This window comes from Leptinotarsa decemlineata, unplaced genomic scaffold, assembly GCF_025532065.1.
Source record: "Leptinotarsa decemlineata unplaced genomic scaffold, Ldec_3_MD MMD2_P_RNA_scaffold_12, whole genome shotgun sequence".
NCBI classification, from domain to species: domain Eukaryota; kingdom Metazoa; phylum Arthropoda; class Insecta; order Coleoptera; family Chrysomelidae; genus Leptinotarsa; species Leptinotarsa decemlineata.
The window spans coordinates 3,842,251-3,862,804 of NW_027412526.1; the positions used below are offsets into that span (position 1 = coordinate 3,842,251).

Genomic DNA, 20,554 nt, shown 5'->3' on the forward strand with positions numbered 1-20,554 from the left:
GTGACGTAAACGATGCAAAGAAGGATGGATGCGTTCATTCTGTGAGAATTAGGCCTGATGTCCAAAAATTACCAGAATAGACGTCCATTCTGTGTGACTTGGGCCTGAGGTCCAAAAATCGCCAGAATGGACCTGCTCAAATTTGCACGTGTTTTTCCGTAAGGAATGAGCCAGAACTTTTCGTTTGTTTTCTCAATACTTTCCTTCTTCATATCTCTTCAAACCGCACTTGTCTTTCTCATACCTTGATAATCAAAAGTAGTAAAGCGAAAAAACCTCAAGTATTATTCCGATTCCCCTTTCCTCCCGTTTTAAATTTGGCACTCCATCATTCGAGTTCACTCCTCCTACCTGACTCTTCTGTTATTAAAACTTTTCATCTAGACAACTTTACAAAGGCTCCTTCTCGGCTCTGCTTTATTCTAAATTAGTACCAACTACAGAATATCCTTAAATAACGAAATTAATAAATTTCATTTGGTCCTTTGCCAACTACATTCACCGGCAAAACTGTTCGGCGGCCAGCCGTCAAGCGATGAGCAAAAATTGGAATATACAGGGCGTGCTGAAAATTGCGACCGATACTGTTTGATAACGATGCACAGCAGAAGGTCAAAGGCTGAATTAACGAAGGTGGCCCCTGGAAACCATTGCTTCCACCGTGAATGGTCTCTAGATTCGTCGCACAATGGAAATTTCGAATGAAAGGAATGTATTTTGAATAGGAGGTATTTCTTCAACTTCGACGACATCCACAAAACCTATCTGAAAACTTGTTAACAAAAAAAAACAACTTCACATTAGATTATATAATGCTTGGAAAACTACCAATTTCAGTGATAAAAGCTTTGTAGAGATCAACGAAGTTCGTAAAATCGCAAAAGTTATTTCCTTACAACCAACCTTGACTTTGTCGGACGCTACTTTTAGTTCACCCTGTACATGAGCACGGACTGGCGTAAAACAGTTTTTCATGTACACTTTCAATTATTTATCGAACTTTTTCCGTGAAACATTTCATTTCGTCAAATCACCTCCTTGAACTTATAGTACAGGAAATAAATGACTGATAAAATCGTCAATTTATTCAAAAAAATTAGTTACCATGCTGAAAAATATCAAAGTATACAAAAAAAGTGATTCTGAAAAACAAAGTGAAGCTAGAAAATTCAAATATAATCAAATTAAAAAAATTAATTAACATGAAGAAATTTTTTTTTTGTACTATTTGAAAATCCTTTAATTCTGAGATACATTTTCTGTACTAACATACATTAGGAAAACAATTGTTTATGGTTGATTTTATAAGTAACCGAACTTGGCTTCATTAAATGTTACGGCAAAAATGTATGTCAAAAAAAATCGGACAAAATTCCTATAAAAAAATATTTTTCATAAATATTTTCTGATACTTATCAATCTTTTACTTGAAATGAAAAAGCAAACATTGTTATTCATTGAAAGACAAATGTTTTACTGTTCTGTGATAAAAAATTCTAATGTTTGAATTATTTTGTTTATTTTGAATGTTTATATGATGCGTAATTTTTTTGCTGGTATCTTTTTGGCAACACTGTTTTTGACAGATCACGCGTGAATCGTGTCTTGTGTCATTGTAGAACTTTTTCAGTTTGGTCTACAATTTAACCATGAATCGACTTACGAATGAACACCGCTTGCAAATTATTGAATTTTATTATCAAAATTCATGCTCGGTGAATAAAGTGCATCGTGCACTTCTTCCAATTTGTAGGCAGTTTCGTCGGCCTACTGAGGGAGCTATTCGGAAGCTTGTGACTAGATTTCGAACCCAGTTTACATAACGTATTCCAAAAACACTTTATTGTGAGATTTTCACTAAATTGTTTTACAAAAACGCAACACGTGTTTCGCCATACAATGGCTTCATCTGGCGTGTCTTTCAACAAAAAAAGTTGAAAGACACGCCAGATGAAGCCATTGTATGGCGAAACACGTGTTGCGTTTTTGTAAAACAATTTAGTGAAAATCTCACAATAAAGTGTTTTTGGAATACGTTAGTTATGGATTTTCATCAAGTATCGGCCGATTCCATCATATACCAGTTTACATTATTGGACATTAAACCACCAACACACATACGTAGAGTGACCGATGAAAATATTGCGGCTGTATCCGCCAGTGTTCGTGATGACCGTGAAATATCGATTCGCCGCCGTTCGCAGCAATTGGGCCTCTGTTACTCCACTACGTGGAAAATTTTGCGAAAGGATTTGGTTGTAAAATCTCATAAGATACAGCTGGTGAAAGAATTGAAGCCAAACGACCTCCCACAACGTCTAACATTTGGTGAATGGGCACTGCCAAAGTTGGAGGAAGATCCACATTTTTATCGAAAAATTGTGTTCAGCGATGAAGCTCATTTCTGGTTGAATGGGTACGTTAATAAGCAAAATTGGCGCATCTGGAGTAAAGACCAGCCACAAGCATTGCAAGAGCTACCGATGCATCCCGAAAAAGTCACTGTTTGGTGTGGATTATGGGTCGGTGGCATCATTGGGCCGTACTTCTTCAAAGAAGACAATGGCCGGAAAGTTACTGTGAATGGCGAGCGCTACCGTGTGATGACGACTTTTTGTTGCCCAAACTAGAAGAATTGGACATGCCTGACATGTGGTTTCAACAAGACGGTGTCACATGCCATACAGCACGCGAAACAATGGCCCAATTAAGGCCGCCTTCGGTGAACAGTTCATCTCACGTTTGAAGCCCGTCAATTGGCCGCCTAGATCGTATGATTTAACGCCTTTGGATTATTTCTTGTGGGGTCATGTTAAGGCTCATGTCTACAGGGATAAACCAGCAACGACTGACGCTCTGGAAGCCAATATTGAAGCATTTATACGTGAAATACCGGTCGATATGTTAGAGACAGTGTGCCAAAATTGGACCTTGCGCATGGGCCATCTAAAGCGGAGCCGCAGACAACATTTGCATGAAATCATCTTCAAACTTTAAATTATATTGATCGTTTTATCGATTCCAATAAAGATTTCATCAATTTTTTCATAGACTATTTTGAATTTCAATGTTTTCTTGAGGATTCTTGAAATTTTCAAAATAATTCAAATCATTACATTTGATTTTCTCAGCTTACTATTTTTAATCTTCAAATTGCTTCTTTACATTTCAGTCATTCTTTTTTTATGTCAGTCTGATTTCGACGATAATCATCAGTCATTTTGACAGGTATTCATGGAAAACCACAAAAATAACGAATACATAAGGTATCCAATGAATTTTTTATATTTCCCATTTCAATTTGAAATTTTTCTGTATTATATTTCAAGGAGGTCATGCTTTTAGAGTACAAAGGATAATGAACGAAACCGCATAATTTAAAACTGGCTTTCTCTGCAAATAGAAACTTTTCCTAAGAATACTTAAAAAACAAAGGCATAGAAACATTGCCTCTTAGAAAAACCCTGACTCTTTCCAAACCGAAGAGAAATATTTTCCCAAATGAAAAAGAATAAATACATAAAATAAATAGCCAACTCGGAAAAAAATATACACTTTGCCATACACAGTACGTTTCGAAAAATCCGACGAACATACGCCAAACTTGTCTAGAATCAAAGTCAAAAATTTGAATATATTTACAAATTCATTAGGTCCTAAATACCTACAACTAAACAATAGATTAAGTATAATAAGTTTTGGGCCGCGAGGACCGGCAAACAAAAAGTATTACCAATCAGTAACCCATCGAAACGTTTGCTCTAGGAACAACAGCCAGTCGAGTCGAACCACTCGAAATATATACCTCAGCAAAACGCCTCACTTGTACAAGTGTCCTTTCACAAACATCCCCTACAGACAATAGCACCGAACCCCCCCCTCACAACAATATATAAATATAAAAACCAAACATTTCGACATTTCGTTTACTAGCTTCTCGCGACACACCGTATATCTTACGGCACGTGTATCTATAAATATATATATGTACAATAAATATTACAATAGTTTCATATGCTGATGTGTTCCCTGGCCGATTGGGCCGCCCTGGTCCCGCGCCTCTCGAAAGGAGGCGATTTCGGCGGCCATCTTGTGGAATGTCAATCAATAACCGAGCGGAATTTCACATCATTGGAATAAGCAGCCCCACACATTTCACAGTAACACCAAATGTATCGCGCACACGTTCGGAAACTCAACGCGCATCATACGCGTACCAGATTTGACGCATACACATATAAATGGAAGACTTAACCGCTTTTAGGTTAGTCTCACCGCATTGTGAGCATATCGCGCAGGGATAGAAGGTGATTCAATTTGAGCACGCGTGAGATGGTGGTGAGTCAAGTTTATCACGCTCAACCCGTTGTATTTACGGCTCAACGCATTCGATTTACGCTCAACACGCACGGTGTGGACTCAATAAGCCCGATGTATGGCTCAACGCGCCTGAAGTGTTTGGTACGAGGCGCATCACGTGGCGTAGTCAACCTTGTCCCAGGAGAGCGCGGCCGTCAGATCAGACGCAGATCGGAAGTCTTCCAGATTGAAGGGATCGTAGGGGTCGTGCGCGATGCCTAACAAAGGATCGTATCCGCTTAGATCGCTCTCAGGGACAGCTAACGGCGCGGTGGTGGTGGAAACGCCGTTGTTGCCGTTATACTCGGAGCTCTCGCTGGGGAGCAGCGATTCCAGCCAGTCGTCGGTGTCCATAGCCATATCGTCGTCCATCATCGGTTCCCCATGGTAGTTGTTGTTATCGACGGGGGTGTGGCAACCGCCGAGCTCCATGACCAGCTGCGAGAAGTCCATGTTATCGAGATTATCCAACGTTTCGAGCAGGTCAGTCGGGTCTATCTCCAGAGCGGTTTCCGAGCTGTCAGGCTCCTCCATCGATTCGTTGTTGTGACTCGCGTGGATGTTGTCCAGAGCATCGTTGATGTCGACGTGGGTTTCGATGCGGTTATTGTGGTTGTCGCTAGGCGGAGAAGAAGGATAGATAGGTTCGGTGGACTTGGTACCTGCCGAGTTTGGCGTCAGGGGATCATTGGCAGCACTCGGGGGCAGTTCACCGTTCTTTATTAAAATCTCCAAGACGTCGTCGACGATTTGACTCTTGATGTGGTTCTTCTTATTCATCTGCTTGGTGGCTTCGTTGTACTGTGGCGGGGGCGGCTTCATCTGATCCCGGAACTCGATTTTGATCTCGGGAGTCGGCTTGTGATCCTCTATGTAGTCCGCTTTGACATCTGGGGCGGTAATCAGTGGGGTTACTATCGAATTGAGGAAATTTGGCGACGACTGGCTCCTGCCGTGCCCGTTGAGGATTTTCGCCTTTCCCTGCTGCATCAACTGGTTGAAGACGAGAGCCGCGTCCGCGCTATTCAAAATCAATCCGCCGGCGATATTCTTCTGGTTTTGCAACGAGATCTGCTGCTGTATCCTTTGCTGCTCTTCGTTCACGAGTGCTTGCCTCGCTTGCAGCGCCTGCAGCTGCTTCATTTGCAGAGCGAAGTTCTGCTGCTGCTGTTGTTGTTGCTGTTGCTGCTGCTGTTGCTGCAATTGTTGTTGCCGTTGCTGTTGCTGCTGTTGCCGGGCCTGCAGGTGCTTCTGCAGTGCGATCATCTGCGCCTTCGGCTCGGACCTCGTCGCGGCCTGCAGTTTCAACTGTGACAGAGTTAACTCTCTCTGGAGCACCTCGATCTGTCTCTGCTGCTCGCGTACGATGTCCTCCTTGGCTTTCTGCTCTTGGTTCTGAACGAATTGCTCGTGAATCTGCTGAGGCGAAGGGCTCGTCGGGTCGAGTTCCATGTGCTCGGTTTGTTCGTCCTTGGTGGTGTCATAGGGCGAGTCTATGTCCTGGTAGACAGGCGAGTTATGCGACTGATCCACGCTGGCATTGCTGTGTGCAGAAGAGTCTATAGAGCCGGGGTTTTGGTTGACAACGTCACCCGCCGCGAACGGTTTCAGTCTCTCTATCAGCTGCGGCTTCGAGCCGGAAACGGGCAAGCTGCGCCGCTTCAGTTCGGCCTTCAAATCGCTGACCTTCATGTCCTCTAGTCTGCCGGTGATCCTAGGGGCAGTCGAGGACTCTGAAGAAGTCGACGGGGCTGGAGACGGCTGCTGGACGTTCAAGTGGCTGTTGCTGCCGTTGTTGTTGTTCTCCGCAACGTTGGCTTTCTGCGAGGCCGGCAAGATGATCTGCGGGTACTTGTGCTGCAGCTGGAGCTGGAACTGCAGCAGCAGCGTCTGTTGTTTCAGCAGCAGGTCGTACGAGCTCTCTTCGGGGTTCAAGCTGGAGGCCGAAGTCTTGTGGGCGCTTGGCGGGCCTTTGTACTCGTGGAATTTGATGGTGCGTGTCTTCGGGACGGACTTCAGCTTGGATTTCTTCCTGCTTTTATCTTTGCCGGAGGATTCGCTCTTGGCGGGCGAGGGCAGGGTTCTGGTTATGAGGGAGATAGGTGGGGGCGGTGGAGGGGGCGCCGGCGTCGCCGGTTGGGATACGATCGAAGGCACCGGACTAGCGACGGACGAGAGGGGACTCAGGGAGGATGTAGAGGAAGTGCAGAGAGAGGCGGGGCTTGTCGCCGAGATCAGGGGCGCGGCGACGGATCTGCAAAGGTCCGCGAACACGATTTCGGTATTGTCTTTGGGCGCGGTTGCTGTCGTTACGACAAACGTCCCTTCCGTCGGTTGTATCAAGGAGACTACTATACCTGCCGATTTGGCCGCTGTCTCCAGCACATCTGTCGGACTCGGGCTGACACGGGTGTCACCTTCGGAGCTCTGCGAGTCCTCCTCGGGGTTGACGTAGTTTGAGGGCAGCTGTGGCCTGTGGAGCTGGCCCTCGCAGGTCGCCTTGTACGGGATTCGGCCGGTCTTGACCGCCTCCTCGATGGGCTCCTCGGTATGTAGAATATTCTTCTGGATGAGTTCGAGCGGGCCGGGCCGATGCGAAAGCTGGTCGTTGAGCTGATCGGCCAGTTTGGCCTTCTTGAGCATGCGTTGCCGCTCGGCTATGCTCGGGTCCACGTGACTAGGGTCGATTTCGAGGATATGGCGCCGTTCGAGCTCTTGCCGAGGCGGGCGCTGCTGGATTTTCGCTTTTAGCATGTCGCCGGTCTTCGCCCGTTCCAGTTGACGGCGCTGGCCATGAAAGGCGGCGGGTGTCTTGTGTGCTGCAGAAGAAATAATTAGTTAGTAAGCATTTTGATTCGAACCAAAAATTGGCGTCATGAGTTTCGGTTCCATTTATTATTTCTTAGCATTCACATATTATCTGTCATATTCTTTCACATTATTTTTGTTCTCTTTCATGTCTCTCCTCCTTTCTCTCTTGTTTTACCTCCCAACCTGCCTATTACTTCTATCCTTCTTCTCCCTTCCTCAATCATATCATGTTAATTTTGACTATGTCATGCAGTTATGGCACAATTACTCTAACTTTCATCTGGCCTCGAGTGTACATCACAACATTATTTATTCCAAGAGATTGTAGAAAAACTGCGGAAAATCTTCAAATGATTTAAAATGGAAAAAAAATCTTCGAGTTCCTAAAGCAAAACACATTTTTCTACAGAAACTACACCCCCTTTTTGAATTTCCCCATATCCAAAAAATTCGCGATTGAAAAATGCACTGTTCTATAAACTGTTTCGCTAACTTACATACAAGATGTTCGTATAAAACTAAACCAACACCTAGTATGACAATTAAATTCTCAAAAAATTTCAGGGCAAAAATTTTCAAGAGTATTGCTAAGCACAAGTGAGGTTTTGTAAATTTTGCACATTTTCATTGGTAATGTACGTGAATAAATAATGTTTTTTGACATGAACTCTGACATTCCTATTTCTTTAAGCAGGGTTAACAAAATAAAATACCTGTTTGTCAAACTTGATGAAAATATAAGAAACTTGGCAATTTTATCCAATAACATTAGATATTTTTTTCATTTTTGATCGGTAGTGATAACAATTGAACTGAAAAGTTGGTAGGCTCACATAAAAAAAGTTTTTTGATAAAATTTTTCCATACCATTTTCAAAGTACGATTTATCTTTAGCCTCAAAATAGTCCTCAGTTTTGACGATTATCTCTTCATCATCGCTAAATTTCTTTCCAGCAAGCATTCTCTTGAGGTCTGAGAACAGAAAAAAGTCGCTGGGGGCCAGATCTAGATAATACGGTGGATGATTTGTGACTTCACTTTTATTTTCTTCAAATGGGGTCATTTTCAGCGATTTCGTCCTTCAAACGCTACAATAACGCTGTGTAATAGTCGCTGTTGATGTTTTTTTCTTTTCAAGACAGTCGATGAATATTTTACCATGCGTATCCAAAACTGATACCATAACCTTGTCAGCCAACTGCTGCGTCATTGCACGCTTTGGAGTCGGTTCACCACGTGCAGTCCACTAAGATGACGGTCTGTATCTGTAGAGTAGGGAGGGTGAAAGTAAGCCCACAGCACTTAGGTCACATGTGACCCATTGTACATCCTCCCGAAGAGTTGCCTCCCTAGGTCATCGTCCATCCAGTCCTTTCTAGGAAGGTGGACAGATCGCTGGGAGATATCTCCTTTATATCGGCAGGTGTAGGCCAAGACTCGCCAAACACACACTCTCTTGTTGACGATAACTCTGGGCATTCGCATAGGACATGCCCGACAGTATCATCTTCCTGTTTACACATCCTGCATAGAGAGGTGTCTACTAGCCCCATATTGTGGAGGTGTTTCCTTAGTTGACTGTGGCCAGTCAGAAATCCTACTGTTAAGCGTAGATTTTTCCTGGTCATCGCTAGTATTTCTTCGGCGCCAGCTTCCCAGGGTCGCTCAGGGTGATCCTGGCAAGATTGCATCCCACCTCTTTAGGAATTGAGCATGGGTGTGACGTTTGGCTAGCTCCGCAATTGTCGAGGACATCAGTTCGTGGGTCCTGAAATTCTTAGTCCAGCCGCTTCCTCGGCTAAAGAGTCGGCAATGCGATTACCTTTACTCCTGTCGTGCTCTTTAACCCACCTCAGGATAATGTTATTATCTACCGAGGCTTTGGCTGAATCTTGGTGGCACTCTAGTACTAGCCCTGATGTAAAACGTATTCTGTTGAAGGCTTGTCTACTATCAGGGTAGATTGTTACGTTTTTGCCAGAAATTCCTTTCCTGGTTATTTCTTTTGTGGCGATTGAGATACCAGCCAGTTCTGTTTGAACCACGCAGGTATTTTTCCCATTCTCCACTTAATCCTTAGGCTTAGTGATCTGGAGTAAACTCCAGATGACGATACTTTTGATTCCGATGTGAAACGATAGAGCCACATCCATTGCCACATATCGACGCATAGGTTCCGGTTTTTTTATGGTGGAACAGCTTCAAACACTACTCAGAATCATCAATTCGTTGTTGTTTTGGGTCGATTGTGGGCACGCGCGGCACTCACTCTGAACCGAGCTTCTACATACTCAAATATTCATGCACGATTCGTCCAACACGTTTCTTTGATATCTTTAGAGCCTCAGTCTCTAACACCTTCACTTTGCGGTCATCCAAAATTATTTTGAGGACTTTTATGATGTTTTTGTTGCCTCTTTGTGGCGTCCACTGCTTGCATCGTTCTCGGTGTTCACTTCACATCGTTTAAACTTAGCAAACCACTTCTCAACAGTTGATTTTCCTGGTGAAAAGTCCGAATTATGTTTCTCAAGCCAAGCCTTGGCTTCAACAATATATTTTTCATCAAAAAGCAGTGTTTTATTGACACAGGAATTCCTCGTTCCATTTTCTTCAAACTAGCAATAGTTGCTTCACTCAAAATGTTCTATCCCACAAACTAATAGTCCGACAGCTGTGACATGGTTAACTAATAATCACAGGGATTCGATACTAGTAGCGCCATCTGTGTGTAAGCCCACGAAGTTTTCAGTAGCCTAGCAACGCCATCTGTGTGTAAGCCTACAAAGTTTTCAGGTGTAACAATTCTCGGCAAACTCATCAAAATTTAGACTTATATGACTGTGCTATTAAACCACTCCAGAAATTTACTGATATCAGTTTGTAACTCGGGTACCTATATCGGCGATCTCCAAATACAAATTGGAAATTTCCCGCTTGATATGATCAATTTACGTTTTTCACTCATGATGAAAAAATCGTCAAGATAGAGAAATTAAAGAACGACAAAAATAATTTCACATTTTTCACTTCGATAAAATAACTGTCGTTATTCACAAAAAGTTTCTCAGCACAACGTAACGCCATTTTCCTCGGTTGAAAAAACAATTTCCGAGGAAGAATTACAATAAATTATATAGACAAACTATCATAAAACTATTCAAAATATTGAGCAGAGCCAAGATCAAAAATAAATGGACTTGTGTGGGTTCATTGGGAAACAAAAACAAGACGAATTAGCTGTGCCCGAGAGATATGTAGAAGCGCGACGTTGCCAGTAAAAAATATATCTGAGGATTATTTGTGGTCGAAGTTGAGCTTGTACGAGGGCGGTCGGAGAAGTAGGTACCCGGCCCAACAACCAGAATACAAACATTTTGGAACAAAATGTGTTTCTTAACATAATCTTCTTACAGCTCTGTACGACTTTCAATAAGTTCCATACCGTTTCAATAATAAAAATAGTCTTGCTCCTCCGAGGGGGCTGTTGACGGCTGCCAAACAAATACTGAACAACGCAGCGTCTTCAGACTTGACACAAATGCTTTTTATATTGTGCACTTTCTAATACAGTGACGTTTTTCAAATAGCTGCCGCCATCTCTAGGTCAGGCCGGGTACCTTTGGGGATCACCCTCGTATAACTCTTGCTCGTATTTCAGATGTGAAAGACACAGAATATGCATGAAAGTCGGTCTTCCACAACTAGATACTTATCAATTGATTACCAGACTCCCCAAATAACAACGAACCATGTCTAATTGAGATTTATCGTATAGAGGATATGATAATCGGCGATTTTTCGAGAGCAATTAGTATAACTAAACTCTAGGAGGTTATTGAACAATTTCGTGGATTCGTACTTCGCACTTCTTCCCGTTACTAATTAATAAATGTGTTCGGACTGTAAATAATCAAGCTCTGTATCCAGATAGTAACAAAAATTACTTCGATCACTTCAATACGATCATGTGAATGATGTTTTGAAATGACCAGCCTGAAAAAATGTATCATCTGAAAATCAATATTGGGGTAATATTGCTCGCTCATAACTTATTTAAAATATTCTCAATTTTACGAACAATACACCAAACAATCTTTCTTTCAATATCACTTTGATCGACTTGCCACGTTAATCCATCATATAATAAATAATATGTTGGATAACGAGAAAGAATATTACAAAATTTCCCAACTAAAAATAAGTCTCCACAAGTCTTATACGAGGCTTGTTCAAAAAATAAGGTGGATTTTCATTTTTCTCAAAAAAAAAATTAATCATCAACTTCTATTTTGCCCCCCCCGAGCTTTGCCAATGATTCAGTTTTTATCTCCTCAATCGTCGCAAAACGCCGTCCTTTCATGAGCCTCTTCAATCTTGGGAACAGGAAAACATCGCAGGGGACCAAATCTGGTGAATACGGTGGCTGAGGCATCATAACGGTGTTGTTTTCTGTCAAACAATTTCAAACAAGTAACGACGAGTGTAAAAACCATTGTTTTTACACAATACCGGACGTGTGTGGCATGGGTTTCGATGTCATAACCATATACCCATGATTCACCACCAGTAATAACCTTTACCTTATTCTTTGAACAGACCTGGTATTTATGCTTTACGTTTCTACCTAAATGATCATCATGATCTTGTTACAAATCCACTATTTCAACACTTTCAAGTATATAAGAACTCGACTTCAAACAAGGCAAAAATAAAAAAACTCTAATAAAAGAAAAGTAATTTAAAAAAGAAGTTCCTCTTTCCAAAATATAGGAGTGAAAACCCAAATATCACAAAATTCCATTTGTAGAAAATATAGCTGATAAACTTCTAATGCTTCTCAGTACCGATAAAATTGAAGTGGCCTTTTCAAATGAAAATACAGTTGGAAAGCATTTTTTTTCTGAACAAAAAACAAAAGCACCACAAGAACTACATTCCAATATAGTGTACAAATTGAACTGTGGAAGCTGTCACACATGCTATGTTGGTCAAACCGAATGGTGTCTTGAAACACGAGTTTCAGAACACATGAGAGACTCTAAGAAACATAGGATCTATGTAAAAGATTCTTTCGAATTTTCTTATTTTATCAGAAATAAAATTGTACCGGAGAATAATATTTTAATTTCTCTTGACGTGGTATCGCTTTTTTTACTAACATTCCTATAGATCTATTGATTAGTATAATTAGAATAAAATGGGAAATCATTTCAAACTTTTCCACTTTACCCATAGATCCTTTCATGGAAGTTTTTGAATTCTTTATAGATTCCAATTATTTTTGTTATAATGGATCTTTTTGCAAACACATTTTTAGGTTGGGAAAGGGCAATTCAATGTCACCCATTTGTGCAGACTTGGTCATGGCAGAACTACAAAATATATGCATGAAAAAGTTGCTATTTTCATTGCTTTCATTGCGATATTGTTGTAACTTCTATTCCAAAAAATAAACAAACTGAGTTATTAGACACTTTTGATAGTTTTCATCCAAAACTAAAATTTACTCTAGCATTTTTAGATTCTAAAATATCATAAACCAACTTTTTCTGAGAGATTTTCAAATTATTTTTCAGAGTAAAATGAACATCATAAGGAATTTGAAATAAAGAGCAATTGACATTTCCAATTCTGATTTCCATAACAAAAATCTCCAATTATTTGAGAATTACCTAGTAAAAAATAATTTTCTTAGAGCTCTCATCAGAAAAATAATGAAAGAAAAAAGTTTCTTCTCCCAAATTACAGGGGTGACACCCAAATATCACATAATTCCATTTGTAGAAAATCTAAAACTTGGAATGCTACTCAGTACCGAAAAAAATTAAAGTGACGTTTTAAAATGAAAATACAGTTGGAAATCATTTTTTCTCGAAACACCACAAGAAATACAATGAAATATAATGTACAAATTGAACTGTGTCACGAATTCTATGTTGGTCAAACCGGACGGTATCTTAAAACACGAGTTTCAGAACACATGACAGACTCTAAGAAACTGAATATAAAAAAACCCACAGACCAACTAGTCTAGATGTTCAACCATATTTATCCATATGATTTATGAACGAAATGATACATATCCTCAAATGAGATAGCGTTAACACTATCTAGAAGAGATAGACTAGACTAGAAGAGATGTCGATGGTCCTACGAGTAATATTTCAATTTGATAAGTAATATACCTGAATAATTTACTCTTTTTTCATTAGTTTTCTTTCTGTTTCTAAAATAGTAATATTATCCACACGAAGAAACAAATTTTCGGTGAGTCACTTGATTAAGAACTCATTATCTTCTGTGAAATTGAAACGATAATGGTCGTATACGTTTTGTGGGAGGCATATTTATGAATATTCGAAACCCTAACCAATTTTTTTCAGAAAAATTATTGTGGTACTTCTACAAGAAGTTCACCAACGTCAGTTCTTATTTCATTTCTGTAATTATCATCAGTATCATGATAGTGCTCAGTTTGAACATTATATATAGTGGAAATTTTTTTTCAGCAAGAACTTTTAGTCTGAAATTGCGTAATAACTCAAGAGATTATCTTATTTTTTCTGATTTCACTAATTGCTATAATGTCGATAATTTTACAGGGTTGGGCACAGAATCAATAAACCTTCCAGAAAATTTATCACTCGACGACAATTTCTCTATAAAATATTTGAGTTGTTGATTGTTTTGGAGAGGGGGGGTGGCTGATGAGAGATTACATTTTACGTAGAAATGTGTCTTCTTTTGTACAGTCTTAGTATCAAATGACTTATTCAGGATGGCTCATTTCAACCGGAATCCACTGCATTAAAAAATCTACTATTTTGTGTGTAGTGAAAATGTAGCGTTATTTATTATTTGTTCAAGTTCACCTAAACAATTGTTTTATGATAATTGTCAATATCCACTTACTTAATTCAGATAACAGAACAAACTTGAGATAACAATTCACACTGTTTTTCTAATCGACAAGACAAATTAAAAACTCACCGATTCCCATTGCAGTCCAAAAAAAAACCAACCACCTTCTCTCGTTTCAAACACAACAATACCAACATTCATCAACCCTAGCAGAATCCATCAACAATTTTTTCAACCCTCCTCACAATTTCGTCACATCACAGACCAAAACCGAAACACCGGCAACGCCGCACGCACCCCGAAAACAGAAAAACAACCCCCACAACGCACAATACTTACGGGGCATGATTCCTTGGGCGACCAGCTGGTCGAACGGCCGACGCAGCAGCAACTTCACCTTCAGGGCTGCAAAAGAAAAACAAGAGTGAACGACGCAAAACAACACATGTCTTGTCGACGAGAAGGCGGCCATGGACGCGATGGCGATATTTCTTCGTCTTCGTGGGCAGCGGCTCCATGGGCGGCTGGCGCACGCCTCCGGAACCACTGAACGAGGTACGCGAACAATAACAAACGAGTCGACTGTGATCCGGAGAAGCAGAGACGGTTCTGCTGTAGGCAGTGTTGCCAGATTAAGTAAATATTTCGAGTTGTATTTATTAAACAACGTTCTTACACAAGGGATATGACAAATGCCAACTACTTCTCTGAGTAATGCCACGGCGGACATTGAATTATATTCGATAGATGCTTCTCGTTCGTCCATCGCGACATGAGAATGACATAGTCATGCGACTTGGCCTAAGCTTTTGATTGTGTATCACATGCCATAAAAAACTGAGTCCTTATTGTTTGAGAGGTAAGATTTTGAGTCTCGTCAACTCCTATCTCGAAAAGAGGTATCAGTCTGTTTATCTTAATAATGTCAAATCCCACTTTGAACCGATACAACATGGAATACCACAGGGTTCAGTACTTGGACCTTTTTTATTTATTGTGTACATAAAACGACTTATGTCAGCACTATTGTGAAGTCGGTTAAGCCACACCATCGATTTGATTCCAATGGGGAATGTTCCTCCTAACGAAAATCAAGTAGTTTTCATGAAAGAGCTCTAAAACAACGCATTTTAAACTTATTATTTCAATCATTTTCTTTGAAAAATTATTTAAATACTTAAAAAAGAAGAATGAAATAATGCATTCAACATTTAAAGGGATTCGTTTCTATTTCATCATTTGGCAACATCGGTTATAGCTAATGGAGGACAATGAATCTGTTACCTGTATGAGACATTCCGAGACATTCTGTGACATATGACATTTTGTGCACCTAACCTGTCTTCCTCTATATAAATAAATAACAAAACAACTGTTGTTTATGTGGCTTGTGGAGGTGGTATTGAACTATAATTCATATTTTGCCCTAATTGTTGATTTATAAAGATAATTTTCCTTTTTTAATGTAGAATATCTAGGTACGTATAAATTATTTCAACTTGATATAGGCGCTGTTGCCAATATGTGAATTATAAACAAATCCCTTTAAAAGTTAAAACCCAACATTTGAAACATCAATTTGAATACTTTTAAAAGTGAATTTGAAAAACTCATGAATTAAACTCAACTTTATTTTGTTCAAACTTGCATTTGCTGTAATAACCCAAATTGAGGAACATTCCCCATTGTTGACGGGAACAAAAACTTAGTTAAAAGCTGGTTCACACAGAACAGACTTAAATTAAATGTAAGTAAAACACATAACTTATTTGTCTCCGCAAATCTTTTCTTGGTATAATATCATCGACGATCGGTTAAACTGGCCCAATTCCGTAGATTTCTATTGCAATATTACCTTGCACAATAACCTGCAAAGAAATATCCATCGTGGTATTAGCCGGGGAGTAGTTATTTCCGGCAGATATTTGCCATATACTACTGTGTAAGGAGGTTGGGAGAAGTGGATTTTTCAAATTCAATTCAAAATATTTCATTTCTGTTCTAGGGTCGCCAGGAATTTTCTACTCGAATTCGTCGCAATTATTACTGTAGTTTTATATTATTTACGAGCATTCAGGCAGAAACTCTTTGACAAAGGTGTCTCATTTCACATCCTCTTTATATTTACAAAAAAAAGGAATTCGGTTGCTTCGACAGTCAGCTTCAAGATGACACGAAACAGCTAAACTGTCACTTGTCAAATCAATCAGTATAAAACAAGGAGCAATTTGACGGGGTGTTTTTGGAGACCTGTCTGTTTGTATGAAAAGTGTAACAAAAATTGACTTGTTTTCATTCAATCACAATTTGTTCCGTAATCTCGTGTCACTGAAAGCAATGAAAACAATCAAAGGAAAGCGGCCTCAAATTTCAAAGTATCACCGCTGTTTGTCACCACTCACTACGCCACAACCCACTTTTTTTTTTTAAATATCCAGAAAATCTCAAAGAATGGATGATGGAAACACGTTATCTTCTATCGCTATACTTTTTTATGCAACTTTTGCCGAATTTACCGATTTTGGTTGTGATCCTTCGAACATTTCATATTCAGAAACTGATCTTCACTGTATTGAATTCTTATTTAGATGAGATGAGAACGTAAAATCATTGTAACGAAATTCTTTAAATCCGAAGAAATTCTTCTGCATCTGGTAACGCTGGCTTGAGGTCTGGAGGATATACCGCGGGTTCTGTTCCGGTGTCGATCCGTGGCGGAAGCACAGCGACCGCTAATGCCGCGATTGTTGAATAATTTTCAAAAGGAACGGTTAATGCTAATCAATTTGTATATCGTACTCATTCCTACTGCAATTCGATAAACGTAAATCTTCAACCGCAATTACATTTGAAAGAAATTAAAACTGTTTTTTGACTGAGAATGAAAACCGTCTCTCAACCTTTCACCCGTATGGTTCATCTAACATATACACAACCCTCTGTACATTCTTCTTCTTATATATCTTACATTCTTTCGACAACTGTAGCCCTGTGACAGGTCAGCTTTCAAAATTTCCGCCTGAAAACCGAAATGGAAAAAAGCCCACGACGGCCTAAAAAACCCAATACCACCGATTGCTGCGGAAGACTGAATACTCATGTTTATTGTATTGTATTTTCTCATTTTGGAATCATATTTTGCTCCGTATTCCGATATCCGTATGAATATGCGTATAAAGCGCACCTCATTATAATAGTGGAAAGAGCATAATAAAGCAGTCTATGCCAAGTGTCGTTACTATTGAGGTTTCCCTTCGTAACATGGCGCAGTCGGTAGGATTCGAACCTACGCTCTCACAGGGAATCTGATTTCCAAATAGTAAAATGCAGTAAAAGAAAAAAATCACGTTCTTCGCTTGTGATGCACAGTTTGGAACCTTTGGTGTAGTAATATTCATCACGTTCCTTGAGCAGTTATTAAATGAATTTATAAAAAGAAGAAAACTTTTAACCCCGAAGTGGTCGACCTACAGTGAACCAGAACGAGAATTTGAGGACCCTTATGAAGACTGGCCTATCACAAACGGTGTATGTGGTTACGGATGAACAGAGGGATCAGTGGCGTAGATGCGATGAAAATGGGCCAGGTGAAAGATCGCGTGAATTATGAAGTATTAAAGTCAATAAAACTACTTCAATACATTGTACCAACTGTAACTCATCTGAAAACCTAAAATAATAATAATGATATTATTAATACATTTCAAATACGAGTTAAATATGAAATTTTTCAACTTACATTCTTTGTTTTGGTCGATCATGATGGGCGATGTGTCGACGACCGCTTTCGGAGGGGAAGTCCGGGGGCTGGAAGGAGGGCCTCCTCCCTCCGCCATGTTGTTCCTGAACCACTCGGGGTATATCGAGGAGATGGTGTCCACCAAGTCGCGGTCCAACTGGAGCTGCCAATAGCCGGAACTGGAATCACTGCGATGATTTGACTCTGGAAATCAAACAAAATAAACGATTAATCAAAAAACCTATCTACATAACCTCCATTTTGCCGGTATTACTTTTATCTTGTTTCGAAACATTATTTGAAACGCATATTTTCTATGAAACTTTGTTGTAAGGTCAACTTTTCAATACTTGTCACTGTCAATGTTGAAGGTGGACTGCAATATTAATAATTTAGTCAGTCGTAGCCGAGATTTCGAGATACTACCTTCGCCCTGGCAGTCAATGCATACACCACTGAAGATGTTTGCCGAAGTAGCAGACGAAACGTTTGAACGAATTCCTTTGGAACACGGACCTGGTCTGACCCCTCTGGACCTGTACGTTAAGGAGGTTGCGTTAATGGTCATGTCACGATTGTGCACGGTTGGTGTAAACCTCGAAGTAGGAATGAGTCAATTGAGGCTAAGCCTATGGCGAGAAGCGCTTACTGCGCAACCTCTGCTGCAGGCAACCAGTGATGCAATTGAACCCAGGTTTGTGTTTGATAAACCCTACGAAATACAGATAAAACGGAGCACAGAGTCAGATGCTACAATACGCATCCATACAGACGTCTCAAAAACCAGAGAAGTCTCAGGATGTGGAGTGTACTCCAGATCACTAAGCCTAAGGATTGAATGGGGAATGGGAAAACATACCAGCATGGTTCAAACAGAACTGGCTGCTCTATCACCGCAATCAAAGAAGCTCCAATAGCCATTTTCAAATCAAAACTGAAAACTCACTTACAATGCTCTGCCTTAGGCGCAGGCCCAAGTCACGACGCGAAATTCGCCAGCTGGATAGAATATTGGAGTCGGTCGGTTCAATGTGGGTGCTTTGTTCACTCACTGGAATTGACCGACCGCCGTGTTGGTCGGTGGTTCAAGCCTCAGGCTGAACGATCGATTTTCACTTGCTATCGTCCAACTCGTGTTAGGAATCACGCGTTAAAAGGTAGGACCTCTTTAATCCTTAGCTCGCACAAGTTTCGACTTCTGAGGGTTGTCGTTTGTAAGGGTGCAACAGCTGGTTAACGGAAAACAGATTTTAAACTCTTCTTTTAAACCTAGATCCTAGATATCTACTGAAGAAATTTTCAGGAATTCTGAATCATATATCAGAGGACTAAAAAGAATAAAATCGTTGGTTTAGTTCAAGTAAACGATATAGTGCACCCTACCTTCTATATATATATATATATATATATATATATATATATATATATATATATATATATATATATATATATATATATATATATATATATATATATAATAGGTGTGAACCACAATAAACCCTTGCGGGTTGCGGTGGAGGGTCGAATAGACCCCCTCACTTGTGACCTAACCTAACCTATCTACTTACAATCGATCCCTTCAAAAACACTTCACTAACTTTCTTTGAGAGCTTCTGATATCTTCCATATTCTCCGTTTCACTATCACTGTCGTCATTTAAATCAGTAATGAATTTATTTCCACCAGTGATATGGAAGTGTCCAATCTCCATATAGTCTTTTTCAACTAAAATTACTTTTTTAATCCTTTTCTGCCAGTCTTCTTCGGTAATATTAGATAATTCTTCCTAAAGTAGCTCTATCACCTTCTTATCAAATTTTCCCCAAATCAACCCAATGAGATTGAAAACACAAAAATAGGGGGGACGTCTCAATATAGTGTGTCCATACTTTTCAGCAATACTCTCAAGGGCACACACTTTTCAAATGTTTTTGTCTGTAAAACTTCAAGTTGTTGGTTTTTGACAAAGTCATCTTGAAAATACAAATTGTTATCCATTAAAAAACTTTGTATTTCATCTTTCCTGGAATTTTTATTCGGTATTTTGATGAGCTGTTGCGAATGATAGGAAAAGTTGTCAAGAACTATTACACTATTCTCATCAAAATTTGGGACCAATGTGTTTTCAAACCCCTCCTCAAAAATATTAGCTTCCATGTTCTTATGATAGTCAACATTGCAGTCCTCAAGTTTTTTCCTAGATAATTTCAAAGAATTCGGAACCCATCCTTTACTTCCTCCGCAATGCACAATGATTAGTCGCGATCCTTTGTTTGCAGGCATGTTAGGCGTACACATTCTCGAACCATCAGTCCACCCTTTCGTAACTGTGTCGTGAGTGTCATACCAAGCTTTGTCCAAATAGAAAATTTGCCGGTGTTCTTGTCTATATTTAGTTATTTGTTCTAAGTATTTTTCACGCAATTCCACTATTCTTCTGCTTTCCATAACTGCTTGACGTTTGTTTATTATTTTAAATTTAAATCCTAGTTTCTTTATCCAATTCTGAAGAGTTTTGTCCCAGCAGCTCACGTTATGGCCGGAAGTATTCAATTTCTTCCTTATAATTTCAATTCTAGGAATCTCATTGCATTTGCAACAGTCGTATATTGTTTTTTTAATGATTTTATTAGATGAACATCTAAAGGTTTTGGTAATCCCACACCACATCGCGTCTTGCCTTCATAAGGTTTGTTTATGACTATTTTACGTACAGTTGGGAAAGGAGTTTCGGTCAAATCTGATGTTGCTTGTGATAGTTTTTTCCCTCGAAACCAAACT

At 39.8% G+C, this 20,554-nt stretch overlaps 1 protein-coding gene across 6 annotated transcripts in view; it reads right to left on the reverse strand.

Annotated features, from left to right (window-relative positions):
* Window positions 1-2,633: 2,633 nt before the first annotated feature.
* The window catches only part of LOC111505915 (uncharacterized), a 99,270-nt gene continuing 81,349 nt past the window's right edge, over window positions 2,634-20,554 (reverse strand). For all 6 annotated transcript variants that reach the window (XM_074172196.1, XM_074172191.1, XM_074172185.1 and 3 more), the window contains 3 exons: window positions 17,774-17,977; window positions 14,374-14,439; window positions 2,634-7,178 (listed from right to left, as the gene is read on the reverse strand). In XM_074172196.1, coding sequence (XP_074028297.1) covers window positions 4,474-7,178; window positions 14,374-14,439; window positions 17,774-17,870 — 2,868 coding nt within the window. In that variant the 5' untranslated portion in view covers window positions 17,871-17,977 and the 3' untranslated portion in view covers window positions 2,634-4,473. The remainder of the gene's footprint in view (window positions 7,179-14,373; window positions 14,440-17,773; window positions 17,978-20,554) is intronic.